This window comes from Ranitomeya imitator, chromosome 4 (genome assembly GCF_032444005.1).
Source record: "Ranitomeya imitator isolate aRanImi1 chromosome 4, aRanImi1.pri, whole genome shotgun sequence".
Lineage (NCBI taxonomy): Eukaryota > Metazoa > Chordata > Amphibia > Anura > Dendrobatidae > Ranitomeya > Ranitomeya imitator.
This window is the reverse complement of record NC_091285.1, coordinates 638,406,606-638,421,778: the sequence shown is the minus strand read 5'-3', so window position 1 is coordinate 638,421,778 and position 15,173 is coordinate 638,406,606. Positions and strand designations below refer to the sequence as shown.

At 48.1% G+C, this 15,173-nt stretch overlaps 1 protein-coding gene across 1 annotated transcript in view; it reads left to right on the top strand.

The window, feature by feature from the left end:
• The window catches only part of STXBP2 (syntaxin binding protein 2), a 68,815-nt gene that overhangs the window by 18,959 nt on the left and 34,683 nt on the right, over positions 1-15,173 (top strand). Inside the window, exons 2-6 of the mRNA XM_069766844.1 lie at positions 874-923; positions 1,782-1,863; positions 2,049-2,125; positions 9,459-9,537; positions 9,905-10,008. Coding sequence (XP_069622945.1) covers positions 874-923; positions 1,782-1,863; positions 2,049-2,125; positions 9,459-9,537; positions 9,905-10,008 — 392 coding nt within the window. The remainder of the gene's footprint in view (positions 1-873; positions 924-1,781; positions 1,864-2,048; positions 2,126-9,458; positions 9,538-9,904; positions 10,009-15,173) is intronic.

Genomic DNA, 15,173 nt, shown 5'->3' with positions numbered 1-15,173 from the left:
GGAAAATTGCGAAATTTTCAAAATTTTCGCCATATTTCCGTTTTTTTCACAAATAAACGCAGGTAATATCAAAGAAATTTTACCATTGTCATGAAGTACAATATGTCACGAGAAAACAGTGTCAGAATCACTGGGATCCGTTGAAGCGTTCCAGAGTTATAACCTCACAAAGGGACAGTGGTCAGAATTGTAAAAATTGGCCTGGTCATTAACGTGCAAACCACCCTTGGGGGTAAAGGGGTTAAATTATCACTTGTGCAGTACAAGGAAATCCTGAAAACATGACCTGTTTGCAGCCCTCGAGGAATACAGTTTGACACCCCTGGGTTACGGCCAGGAAAGTATCTGCTCATTTCAACCATTCTTACATGGCACAAACATGCTCTCCTGACTTTCCAAAAACTGTTGATTTGTTAAGTTGGAATTTCTTGCTGCGTTTGTTGGAGCGACTGTACGAGCAGCGTAAAGCGGTGCTGGATTATATCACGGCTGAAATTGAATTGACGTGCGGAAAAAAAACAAACTCTTTGGTTCAAATCCCACGGATCATATAAGCAGCATGAGATTTCGGAAATCTAATTCACCTTACTTGTACTGTAAAATACTGTGTGTTTTTTTGACGCGGAAGAAACGGTGGGGAAAAAAAGGCAAAAACGCAGCTTTGGGGCTCTTTTAGAGCCACTGTGACATTGAAGTGATTGGGAGGGCTCATGCTGGTCGGACCCCCAATTATCAGATGTGTGGTGAGATAACGTTTCATATAATGTATTATCAGTCATCACCCTATAACATACATTTATTATTAATGATGTTTCCAGCAGACGGTTTTATTATATCCTTTTTCTCACCTCTTCCCTCTTCTGTTCCCTGCAGAAATCCTGACCGGAGTGATTGGCAGCGTGAAGAAGAATGGAGAATGGAAGGTACAAAACCATACAGCGCCCTATTATGCAAATATTTAGATTCTTGCATACCAACTCGTAAAATGTATACCTGCCCCCTAGTTTTATAGGACCACCAATAAGGATACATGTATATTGTGAAAATATCCTTATCGGTGATCACTGCACCTCTTTAGGGAGCGTCAAGCATTTTGCCATTTGGCTCTTATGAAAAAGCCTGTCCGTTCTCAACGGATAGATTTTTTAATTAAATGGTCTACTGCTTGTTGCCTAGGATACCAGCCACCTTTGCATTGTATGCTGTGGTGGCCAATTTCCTAGAAAAGGAGCGCTCACTTTAAACCTTTTTGCTGTGAAGTTGGCCGGATTCCTCCATATTTATTTATTTATCATACCGTGTGCAGGTTTCCATACTTTATGGGGTACAGTAGGGTCATCATACCGTGAATGTGGAGAGTACTGTGGGGGGTATCATACTGTGTTTGGGGGCACTTTTGTTGGCATTGTACTTTCTATCTTATTAATTTAAAAAAAAATTTATACTTGATGGATGGGTGCGATTGTGATGCCCGATCCATGGGCCGCGTGTATCCGGCAGCGGCTGCATAGTCTCGGCCATATAGGTTTAGGACTCTTGCCTGCTATCTAGGCACTAAGAAATCAACAGACTACCATAGTGCTCCAGAGCAGGTAGACCAGAATGTTTGCATTTTTGCCTGGTGATTTACAACTTTCCTTCCCTTAGAAACATGACTTTGCTCCAGAACCTGTTTAATTCCATTATTCTATCTGGAGTCTTGGACTAGGAACATGGCAACCACCCCATGCTGCCCTTCACTATTGCCTACTCCTCGTGCTGTTGGTCTTCTTTCTCCCCAGGTCCTGCTCGTGGATCACACCAGCATGCGCATCCTGTCCTCCTGCTGTAAAATGTCAGACATATTGGATGAAGGCATCACCAGTAAGTCTCCGTCCATGAATGATCGAATCGCACCATCCCATGGCTCTCCACCTGATGCGGGACTACAACTCCCATCATTGTATTGGCAGCTCTTATAGTAAAGGAGATGGAAGTCGTTCTTCTTGTGATGGGAATAAGAACCATTAATGATATATATATATTTTTTTTCTCCATGCAAACTTCAGTCGTCGAAGACGTGAATAAAAGGAGAGAACCGATCCCCAGCCTGGAGGCCATTTATCTCATCACTCCCAGCGATAAGGTAATGGAGTCCCCAGGCCTGCTGCCATCTTGTCTCATCTCTGACCTGTTCTACATGTCTATGGTTATCCGCACTATAGGAGTTCAGTGGAGTTAAACGAGAGTTTTTGATGTGGCAATTGGGTGAGACCGGACCCCCCATGTCCTGGAGTGGTGGAGGTCCCACATATTGATTATCTGAGCCATCATCTCCTTTTCTACACGTGAAAATGTGGTTTACCCAGTCTGACCCCCCTAAGCCGCCTCAGCTGCCCCCGACTGACTAGTCATCCGCTTTATGGACGCTTTTCTGTCTCAGGATTTTTCTATAAATGTTTGTCGTGGGACTTGCTTGACACCCTTTGTTCAGAATTAAGGGTCCCAGCTGTAGCTGGACCCTTTCAGTTCAGTAGTGTGATGGCCGAGACTATACATTCTCGCCACTGAGATGTATTTTAGCCAAGGAGGAAAGTATACAGTGAACTTTATTGTGGAAGCCCATATTGATGGTGATCACAGTCCCCGGCAGCAGTGATTGATGGTCACTGGCTTATGGTCCACCAATACGGAGTTTGACAGTAGCATCTTGCTAAACAGGAGACTCCTCTGTGTGTTTTTCTGTTATATTTTTCCCAATATGTGATGTTCAGGTAAGTTACCTGTCAGGTGCAGGTGTAGGGCGTGTTATACAGCCAACATATGCCTCGAAGTGTGCTTTTACATTGTGGTCAGGCACCCATTCAGTGGGGCCTACATCCAAACCCCCCACAAACCTGGATTCGGACTTGTTGACAGGGCCATGTCCACCTCCAGTAGGCGTACATAATTTTCAGGAGTGTACGCCTACCGGAGGTGGACACCCAGATGCAGTCTACTAAGTCCAAGTGTCCACCTCCAGTACATGCCTAAAAATGATAGAGCGCACATGCACTCTGCCGGCACCATTAGTCTATGTCCGAATCCTGTTTTGCGGGGGGTTCGGACTTAACCCCCGAGAGGAGCCACCGGACCTTTCACCAGTTTGAGCATGGTCCACATCATGGAATAGTGGCTTCAGAACCACTATATTTTAATTTCTCCTCTCTGATGCAGAGATATTTGCTTGTAAATTTTTAGGTTGTCATTTGTGTTTCTATAAAGGGGGTGCACGGCACTCTTGGCCAAAAAAAAAAAATATATATATATATAAAAAATTTGTGTGCACAAGAAGGGTTTCTACCTGAGTAAATGATGCTAATCCGGTACTTGGTATTTGTATATTTCAGCATGAAGATACTATCACAACATTGTTAGACGATATAATGTTCTGCATCCATTGTTTTATATGTAATACTTTTTTTTTCTCGGTGTGACTACACATACGGAATCATATCAAAACTATGCATTTTTCTGTCTCTGTATTATATAGTTTTTGATAGAGGGCCAAAACATCACTAAGGCTACGTTCACATTAGCGTTGCGCGCCGGTGCGTCGGCGACGCAACGCGCGACGCAACAAAAACGCGCGCAAAAACGCTGCGTTTTGCAACGCGTGCGTCGTTTTTTGACGAAAATCAGACGCACAAAAAATGCAACTTGTTGCATTTTCGTGCGTCCGACGCTAGCGTCGAAAACGACGCACATGTCGAAAAACGCAAACAAAAAAACGCACGCGTCCCCTATGTTAAACATAGGGGCGAGTCGCCGCTGCGTCGCCGACGCAACAGCGACGCACATTAGCGTAACGCTAATGTGAACGTAGCCATACTTTGTTTTTTGATTGCCTTACATTAAAAAAAAAAAAATTCATCATGTATGTGGCGTTCCAAGTACCTGATTATCTTATTTTGTGTTTAGTCCAAGGAGGGAGTCCCAGAGATTTTTTTTTTTCTTTGAGAAAGTTTACTTCTTCCACTACATGAGGTTGACCAATCAGAATCAGGCAGCATCACACAGGGGGGGAAAAACACGCATACCTTAGACCAGGCTTTGTCCCATGTGCGACTTATTATAATCTGTTCTCGTCACTGATCTCACTGCCGTCACCTCTGCTGTACTGTCCCTCCCCCACACTGACTGCCATAAGATGCAAGTTGTGTGTAATCACACCCAGCTCTGCTTTATTCCGGCACGCTGATCTCACTGCAGAGCCAGGTGTGATTAAAGGGGTTGTTCACCACCCGGACAACCCCCTTTTCATTGCTCATGTTTGGCCCCATTAAAATAAAAGCACCCTATTCTCTCCTGCAGCGCTGTCTGCACTTAACTTCACGTGAGATCTGGGAACATATGTCACGTGAAGACTGAGCCCAATTGGTCATTGTTCCCTCCTTCAGACAAATCTAACAAGAAGAAGTCAGAGAGCAGCCATAGCTCTCACTTCATGTGGCTGTTCCATACTTCTTAAGGTGGGAATTGTGAAGCTGGGGCTGTTTGGGTGCCGGGCTCATGTGATGTAACGACCACACATTTGCTGGTTATTAATAATAGGGGGGCCCTACTTCCCTTTTTTTATGGGTAAGGTCTGTTATTTTAATATCCAGTAAAGGCTCACTATATAGCTGTGAGCTGATATTAATAGCCTGGGGAGCTCCATTGGTATTACCCCAACCCCCCCCCCCCCCCCCTTCCTAGGCTATAGACATCTGCCCCTAGCCGGCTGCTTTCCCTCTGCTGATTTGAAAAGTTGCACCGTTTTTTCAGAAAAATAATCATTTCTTAATTAAATACATGTCCAGTAACTTGCACACACTGTACTAATTGTATTTGTCACTGAGATATACTGTATCTACCTATTCTATGTGTATTTGCTGTATGTAATCCATCTCTTCTATCCTGTCAGCTCCTGCAGTGATTTTACAGTACACGGCTGCTGAATTGGCAGTTTTCTATCTATGTATCTATTGATCAGTTTTCAAAGGAAATATTATTCTAAACACAATGTGTAAATGGCATAGAGCAATTCTCTATGTAAAAGCTCATGTTAAAATCTCATTGGATGCTAGGTGTGAAAAATCGGATTGTACATGACGCTAATCCTACTTTCCTGGACCGAAATCGGAACGTTTTTTCTCCTTCGCCACATTGGGGGACACAGCCCGTGGGTGTATGCTGCTGCCACTAGGAGGCTGACACTAAGTGATACAAAGAAAGTTTGCACCTCCTCTGCAGTATACACCCTCCTGCTGGCTCTCAGCTAACCAGTTCATGCTTTGTGTCTGCAGTAAGGACACTGGGGTCTGCTATTTAGATGATACCTTTTTTATTTTAATTTTGTATGTCTTTGTAAACCTTTTTGCGCAAGAGGAAGACTGGGGCGACGGACCCTTTCAAGGGGACGATCTCCCCCCCCAAATAGGCGAGCACGGCGAGTGTCGCCTCCCCGTGCCCTCTCCTAGACGTGGGATGCCATGCCTGAGCTATTTTAGCGGTGACGGTTCCCTTCAGGGCGCCGATCTCTCTGCACCAGCAACAGACGGGAACACGGAGTGTCGCCTCCATGTACCCCCTTCTGAGCCACGCTACAGCCGGACACAGCCCTGTGAAATGCTAGGGGAGCGAACCCTTAGGATACACAGAGGCCCCCCCATGGCGTCCGTGCTGCTCCCACTGCATCACCACTGATGGAACAGCAGTGCTGCATGGAGCTGGACGGTCCCTCTCCTCCCTCTCTCAAAGGGATGGTGGATTGAGGGTTCCTGCACAGTCCCTATTGCAGCCCTGACCTGCGTGCAGAGTACCATCTCTGCCCACCGCTTCCTCCAGGAGGAGATCCGGTGCTGCACAGATAATCCGGCGGTGAGGTTTTTCATCCGGGAGGCTCCTGAGCGCGTCACGGGCCCAGCGGTCATTTCCGGCTGGGAACCACTAATTTTAGTCCCGGGCTTCGGCCCTTGCTAGGCCGCAAGCCGGTAATTTCCCCCCCTCCCCCTTCCGCACATCACTCCGGCGGTCCCGCCCACGTGCCTGACGCTTCTCACACGCTGCGAGAAGTGCCTCTACTGTTCTCGGCGGCCATATTCCGCCACCCAGCAGGCTCGGCATGACAAGACCCTTGAGGTCCGGCGCTGCACGCTTGGGGACAGAGCTCTCGGGGGCACAGGTCCTGGGTAAATGCTCTGCCACACTTCACTCAGGTTTCCCTCCCATTTTCTCCTCAAGTATATTGCTGTTTTTCAGCTGCACAATTAGCTTCCTGCAGTATTTTGGGGGTTAACAAGGATACAGCATGTCTCTACCTAAAACCTCTAAAAAGACCACTAAAACAGTGTTTTTCGCTTCATTCACCTCCTGTCAGGCTGCATTACCAAGTGGGCAAACTGCTCCACTCTGTCAGGCATCGAGGAAGCGGGTACATAGCTCGTCCCCCAGGCCCTCTGGAGCTTCGGCGTCCGTTAGCCCTGTTTCTCGCTCTCCCTCTCCAGGAGCGGACAACGAACGTGACTCTGAATCTGCGTCAGATGGGCCCCTTGATCTAGAGTCCCCAGGTTATCAGGCTACTGTAGATAGTCTGAGGCCGTCAACCGGTCACTGCAGGTCGACAAAGAGCCTATTTCGTCACACTCGGATACTGCAGTGTCTTTTAAAAGGTCTAAACATCCTCATAGCGTGTTTGCCAATCACCCTGAGTTTCAGGACCTAGTCCAGCGACATAATGAGCACCCAGACAAACGCTTTGCAGGTCAGAGATCGTTGGAGATCAGATATCCTTTCTCCCTTGACCTCTGCAAACAATGGACGGAATCTCCTCCAGTGGATCCTTCCCGTATCGCGTTTATCATTCAAGACTCTGCTGTCTCTACCTGATGGATCTTCCATTAAAGATCCCACAGATCGTCTGACAGCCTTGTTCGTTTGATTTTTGAAGTGTCTGGCTCAACACTTTTTCCCTCCTTTGCAGCGATCTGGGTAGCCAAAGCAGTGGCTTACTGGACAGATTCCCTTAAGGCCATACGGAAGAGTGATCTTCCTTCTGAGGTAGCGGAGTTGGCCAATCAAATTTCTTTGGCTGGTGAGTATTTAGTAAATGCTTCCCTGGATGCGGCTAATTGCTCTGCGCTTACAGCTTCCAACGCAGTAGCTATTAGAAGGGCACTATGCCTGAGGAACTGGCATGCGGACTCGGCATCAAAACAGTCCTTAATAATCTCATCCATTTCTCAGCGGTCGTTTATTCGGAGAAAAGCTGGACCAACTGATTTAGGACACTACAGGCGGGAAGAGTAAATTCCTCCCCCAGCAAGAGACAGGCGTTCTATCCATCAGCTGCAGACTCTTTTCGATCCTTTCGTAGCAATTACGGTTGGTCCTGCAATGGAAGCAATCCCGTTCGCCCAGCTCCATCTTCGGCCCCTGCAACATGCACTCTTGGATGCATGGGACAAGAGTTCTTTTTCCCTTGATCGTCCATGTTGATTGACCCCTCGGGTCAAGCAGGCACGCCAGTGGTGGACTCTCCAGTCCTCCCTCCTTCAAGGGAAGTCCTTTATCCCGGTCCATTGGCTGGTGGTCATGATTGACGCCAGTCTCCTCGGCTGGGGAGAATCTCGTCTACCCATCAATGTCCTGGAAATCCGAGCGATTTTGGCTTTCCCTGCGTCGGTTCCATCGTCTCCTAGCAGGCCGCCCCATCCGTATCCAGTCGGACAATGCCACAGCTGTGGCCTACATCAATCATCAAGGGGGGCACTCGCAGCAAAGCCGCAATGCGCGAGGTGGAACACATCCTTCACTGGGCCGAAAGGAACCATTCGGTCATACCAGCCGTTCACAATCCAGGAGTGGAAAATTGGGCTGCAGATTTCCTCAACCGTCAGGGCCTGGCCTCGGGAGAGTAGTGTCTCCATCAGGAAATCTTCCAACATATCTGCCTTCGCTGGGGGAGTCCGGACGTAGACCTGATGGCTTCTTGGTTCAATGCCAAGGTACGCGAGTTTGTGGCCCTATCCCAGGATGCGCTGATCCTCCCATGGAGTCGCTTCCGTCTTCCATATTTGAACCCCCCTCCCTTACCCTTGATTCCGGTGGAGGGGGTACCGGTGATTCTCATTGCCCCGGACTGGCCATGCCGAGCGTGGTATGCAGAACTTGTTCAATTGGTCGCAGATGTGCCTTGTCGACTCCCAAATCTGTCGGATCTGCTTTCATAGGGTCCAATTTACCACCAGAACTCAGGGGCCCTGTGTTTAATGGCTTGGCCGTTGATTCCTGGGTTCTGACTCAAGTGGGTTTTTCCCGCAAAGTTTCCACCATGATCAATGCTCGAAAGCCGGTGTCGGTGCGTATATATCATCGGATATGGAAAATATCCTTCAACTGGTGCAGAAGCAGAGGTCGGCCTCCGCTCAATTTCAACATTCCCACCATTTTGGAATTTCTTCAGTCTGGTCTGGACTTGGGACTAGCGCCGAGTTCCCTCAAAGGGCAGGTCTTGGCCTTGTCTGTCCTGTTCAAGCGTAAGATCGCTTCCAAACCTAGGTGAAAACATTCTTTCAGGGAGTCTCCCATGTGGTACCTCCCTTATAGAGCGCCTCTAGACATCTGAGACCTTAATTTGGTCCTGGGTGTCCTACGAGTGTCTCCCTTCTAACCCTTTTCACAGTGATGGGTACAAGCCCTAAATCTTGTTTCTGCATTTCCTTAGTTATGTCACGGTACTCGTCCATCTTGTGATCTGACACCATGACCCATTCAGCCATTATATGCTATTGTCGTGGACTCCATCTTGCAGGTTTTCAGTGGTCACACTCATTTGCTACAATGTGATTTGTTATATTAATGGTAAATTTGCAAGAGACACCTTTATCCTAGTTTTACTCTGTATTTTCATGGTGATAAAGGAAAAAAAACCAGTTCGACCAGTTCCTCTTCTGTTACTTATGGCAGTACCTAGAATACCTCTGACCTAGGGCAGTAGCAGATCTTCCTGTGTGCTATGGCTCTCCAGGGGTATTGACCCCTTATGTAGTCACATGGTCAGCTTGGACTATCTCTGCAGATGATATAGGATGTGACTACATTCACATTTGCATCGTCCTCTCTATATGCTGAAAATATATCGCTGCTCTATTTGATCCTCTATAGTGGTGTGGCTTTATAAAATTTTTTTTTTCTGATTATTTTTCATTGTAGGAAATTATTTAAAAAGAAAAACATGGGGGAAAAAACTGCAGACTAAGGAAAAAATAAAAATCCTTACTAGTCTTTCAGATCCTGCTACGCACCTTCCAGTTCCCTGCGGAACACACAAAGTATAAATGAGAACTGTGTAATTCTCGGTTTTCCCTCTGGGAGCGCTGTAGGTTATTTGATGACTTTCTGTTGATTTCCCACAGATGATGAATCTAATGGTTTTATTTTCTTTTTTCTCTTTCAAGTCTGTCCGAGCTCTTATCTCCGACTTCAAAGACCTGTGCGCTCCCATGTACAAAGCCGTCCATATATTCTTCACCGACAGTGAGTCTGGTTATCGGTCTGGGGTCCAGTCTAGTTGGGGGCATTGTATACATTGGGTTGTGTATAATATCTTGTGATGGCACACCTGGGCAGACATGTTTGACTTTTCATGTGCTGAGGACCCTCCTGTCACCTGGAGAGGAGACCCACTGTAAAGATCAGTCCAGGGGTTCTTTACCTGATGAGCTATTTCCTAGGGGTCTGCATTTCACTACATAGAATATATTGCTCCAGCTCCTGGAAAGTTAACTACAAGAATCTGCACAAAATGACTGTAACCAAAAATGATGTACACATTCTTATGATAATAAATGCTTCTCGTGATTGCACCTAACATTTTGAGAACTTCTGCCCCTCTTCTCCTCAGCTTGTCCTGAAAGTCTATTTAATGAAGTGGGAAAATCCAGAGTACCCAAGGTGATAAAGACGTTCAAGGAGATTAACTTGGCGTTCCTCCCATATGAGAGCCAGGTAAGTCATATGAGTGATATATGGTCAGTGCTCCTGCTAACGCTGTAGTCACACGCACTATTTAGGGCTTTCACACACTACTCTTTTTTTTTTTTTTGTTCTGATTTTGCAAGTGCATTTACTCTATCGCCTCATTGTGGGACACAGGACCATGGGTGTTATGCTGCTGTCCACTTGGAGGCGACACTATGCATAATCTGAAAAAGATTAACTGTGGCTCCTCCTCTGCAGTATACACCCCTGGACGGCATCCGCCTTCTCCAGGTTTTGCTTAGTGTCGCATAGGAGGCACACCTAAGATTTTTTACTCCGTTTTTTTTTCCCGACTGATTACAGATGAAGAAAAGTGGGTCTCCTGTGAGACTCCCGGCATGGCTCCTTCCTCGGCCCCCTATTATCGAGTGCCCGGTTGAAGTCGAGATGGCTATTCCCTATGTCGCTCCTTCCCCAATCCCTCGGGTGCTGGTTCGAAGTTGAGAACCCCCCTCCTTCCCCAATTCTTTTTGGTTTCTGTGTTGAGGTCGAGGCAAGGATAAAGCCCCCTGATGGTGACAGCAGCACCCTCCCTAATCCCCCTCTGGGGGCATTAGGTTGAGACGCCTCAGGTAGGGCCTGTACAGGCAGCACTCTACAGCTCCCAGCAATGGGCCAGCACACTGTGCCTGCATCCAGGGACCCCAGCCCAGCTGCGGGCTCCTGTCGGGGCCGGGGGGAGTGCAGGCAGGCATGGCACAATAGACACAGGGCTCCCTGCGCCCCTGTATCTGTAGCAGCGCCAGCTCTATACTGCCTCAGGGGGACCCCTCACAGGGCCCCCTTCTGATTATAGCCCCACCGCTATCCTGCCTTCAAATCCGGGGGGAGTCCGGTTCAGATCCGACCCCCTCCTGGACTTCCGCACCGGCCTGGAGCCTTTCTGGGCATCAAGCATCTAATTGAGGCCGCAACTTCGGCCTAGCTGAAGCCGCCGCCTCCTCTCCGCCTCCCGGATGACAAATATGACACTCTACAGTGTCACAGAGGGGGCGGATCAAGACAGAAAGGGTGCGTTTTTACACACTTTGCCGCCTTTTTCCTCAGCTCTCCGCCCCCTTCTCCCCCTGCCTCTTCTCCTCGGCAGCCATTTCTACTGCAGCAAGGATTAACCCTGCATCTCCCGGTCAGCAGGACCTGTGCCCCCCGGAGACTGGCTGGCCTGGACTGTGGTTCTTCGGCACTGGATCTAGGGGCAAACTGGTGGGGTAAGATCACAGCTGGGTTGTTTTACTCGGCTGTGAATCCATATTCCCTATAAGGCTCCTCTATAAGTTCCTCTGCATAGCTACCCCTGTAAGGTGCTCTGCATAGCCCTGTTGCACTCTGTGCATTATGCCAGGCTCAAGGTCCAAGAGAACCAGGCAGGACTGCTATTATGCATTCTTGCATTTTGCACAGCCTGCGGGACCGCTCTCCCCAGTGGTAGCACGTACCCGCAATGCCAGGATTGCACTCAGACTACTGTCAGAGCCCCAAGAGGCCCCTGCCAATGCTTCAGTGTCTAATGCCACGCCGGAATGGGTCACTCAGATGTTGCAATCTATGGCGCAGTCTATAGATATAGATAACATAACCTCCACATTGCTTCAGGCTCTGCAGTGTCATGCCTCGGCTATGACCGTTACCCAGCAAAGGGAGAGCTTGACTCAGGGACAGGACGACCCTGGCACATCCACATCTAGGTCAGGACGCAAGCGGACCCATAGGTCAAGTCTATCTGCGTCATCCCATAGCACACGGTCATCCCCTTCTAGGGAGAGACACCGTAGTTCCAGGTCATCTAGACCGTCCCTTTCCAGGGACAGACAATGCAGATCTCTGCAATCCCCGACCAGAGAAGGCCTCCGCCCCAGCTCACCCAGCAGGGGACGCCTCAGTGATACACTGGATTCGGAAGGCATCTGTGACTCCGACTCAGACAAGGAAACGGAGGGGTCCCTGAGCCCAATCCCTCCTAGCAATACAGCGCTAGTTGAGGACTTAATCTCTTCCATCCATCGGGTGCTGGACATTTCTGATCCGCCACCAGAGGCCCCAGAACACAAGATTTCCTTTTGAAGGACCTCTGAAGCCGCCTAAGGTTTTCTCTAACCACCCAGAGTTTAAGGCGATCCTTAAAAAGCAGCTCACAGCCTAAGAAAAAATTCGCTATTTGCAAATATCTGGAGGCGAGGTACCCCTTCCCGCAGAAGGATACCAAGGAATGGACAGTCTCACCCGAAGTGGACCCCCCAGTCTCTAGACTAGCAGCACAGACCCTCCTTTCACTGCCAGAAAATTCAACCCTCAGGTTTGCAGCAGACTGGCAGCTAGAACGCATGGCTCGTTCAATTTTCGAGGCTGCAGGGGCCTCCCTGGCTCCTGCGTTCGCTTCAGTTTGGGCTGCCAAGGCCATTCTGGCCTGGGCCAAAAATTTACAAGCTGGCCTCCAAGCATCCGCTCCTGAGCTGTCGGACCAAGCGGTTCAAACAGCAGTCGTAGCAGACTACATGCTTCATGTAGCTCTGGTTTCAGCAAGGGGTGTAGCGGGGATAGCATCAAACTCCATCACAATTCGGCGTATCCTCTGGCTGCGGGAATGGAAAGTGGACGCAGCCTCATAGAAGTCCCTCACGCACCTCCCCTACCTCAGTGGGCGACTTTTTGGTGAACAGTTGGACACGATGATATCCAACGCCACCGGGGGTAAGAGTAACCAAACTTGATTCCGATCCTTTTGGAATTTTCGGGCTGGTCCGTCTCGTGTCCAGCACAAAATCGTAACCGTTCCCCACGCAGGGACAACTCCCTGCCGACGCAAAGGTCGGACAAGACCTGGCAGTCAAAAGCAGCCCAGTCTAACCCCAGAGGAGGAAAATCTCAGACTTTCTCCTCATCATGACTCACGGACTCCGGAAGACACCACTACCGTAGGCGGCCAACTTTTGCTCTTTCATCAAGTCTGGCTGCATATTACAGAAGACAGGTGGGTCAGGGAACTAGTGGCTTCCGGATACAAAATACCACCGGACTGATTCTTCCTTTCTGTCCCCCCAAAACCGCCGGCCAAGGCTCGTGCCTTTCGACAAGCGGTCTCAAGCAGGAGTCATAGTACCGGTCCCCACGGCTGAGCGCTTCTGAGGGTTCTACTCCAATCTATTCGTAGTCCCCAAGAAAGGAGGCAGTGTGCGGCCCATATTGGACCTAAAACAACTCAACAAATATGTACGGGTCCGTCAATTCTGCATGGAGTCTCTTCGGTACATCATTGCGTCCATGGAGAAGGGAGAATATCTCGCCTCCATAGACATACAAGACGCATACCTGCATATACCGATTACACCTGCCCATCAGAGGTTTCTCATTTTCGCAATCGACCTGGACCACTACCAGTTCGTAGCTCTCCCGTTCTGACTCGCCACGGCTCCCAGAGTGTTTTTTTTTTTTTTTTTGTTTTGTTTTTTAATCAGATATTTTTATTGAACAGTAAGGATAGTACATGGAAATTGCATTACTGTTAACAGTAAACATATATAATGTTTAGATTTTTAAACCCTTTTAACCCAGAACCAAACTCCCACCCTCCCTCCCCTCCACCCTATAGAGACCTGTCGTGAGCCGCACCCGTTTGCAACATCGTATATGGAGAAATAAGGAAGATGACAGCAATAACACTCCCAGGAGGACCAAAAGGCCCAAGCATGCGAACAAAGCCCCCTTAAATTGACTCAAGCCAAGGATTCCACAACCTGTGGAAGAGGTCCATCTTGTTTCTCTTGGAGTAGATATTTTTCTCCAAAGCAATAATATGGTCCACTTGTGTCAGAAAGTCTCTCCTTGTTGGTGGTTCTTCCCTGATCCAGAACTTGGCGATCAGCTTCCGCGCAATAAATAGCAGTATGGCAATATTCATTTTGTACATATTATCAGTTACAATGTCTTCTACATAACCCAGAATACACACCAAGGGATCTCGTGGTACAGAACAATTGTATGACAGTCCCACTTTATTCAACACCACAGTCCAAAAGGAGGATAGCCTGGGGCATTGCCACATCATATGAAGGATACCCGCCTCGGACTGCGAGCACCTAGGGCATTCTGAATTGGGTCTCAGACCAGCCTTGAATAACGTGTCCGGAGTTCTGTAGTCCCTATGGATAACAAACAGTTGTGACAACCTCCCAGGCTCACTCATTGAGATTCTGGGTACGTATTCCAATATTGAATCCCATCGGTCATTGTCAATCACCCCCAGGTCCCTTTCCCATTTTGCTCTAACTCTGATAGGGTGCCCCTCTAAGAAAGAGTATAAAAGGTATTCGTATATACCCAAGATCACCCCCTTCGTACTGTCCCCCATAAGAATAAATTCCAACATAAGATCTACCTGTATCTCCACAGGCCCTCTCCTACACTGTGCTTGGAACGCTATACTGATATATCTCTGAACCTGGCAATTGAAATTCCTCCTGCAGTACCTCAAAATTCTTAATCCTACCCTGGTGTATAATTTGTTCCATCTGAGCGATACCTGCCTCCTTCCAAACATGGAATCCCGACATCTGTCTGAACTCTTGTAAAAAATAGTTATTCCAGATGGGTGAAAATCTAGTAAGTGCCCCCACTCCCCTAATCCCATTTACTTTATCCCAATCCTTGTGAATAAGTCTGATAGTACAGAATTTAAGATTTACCCTGCCAACTACCTACAGATGTAGCTTTTTCCATGCCTGGATTTTAGTGCGTATTTTCCGCAAAAGCGGCGCCAAATTAAGTTCTTCGAAGCTGGTCAGGGGAAGAGCAATCTGGATCCCCAAGTATTTAAATTTATTTACTACACTTAGCTTTGTAGAAGTGTTTCTTACTTCTCTATACCCATGATCCCTGTTATGTAGGCAATCCAGTGACACAGTGTGCCAGCAATCAGAGCACATACAGTGATCTGACAATAACCCAAAAACAATAGAACGAGCTCTGAGACGTGGAATCTCTGTAGACCGCAATACCTGAACCTATCCTATACACAACTAAAGGCAGCTGTGGATTGCGCCTGACACTACCTATGCAACTCGGCACAGCCTGAGGAGCTGACTAGCCTGAAGATAGAAAAACAAGCCTGGCTTGCCTCAGAGAAATACCCCAAAGGA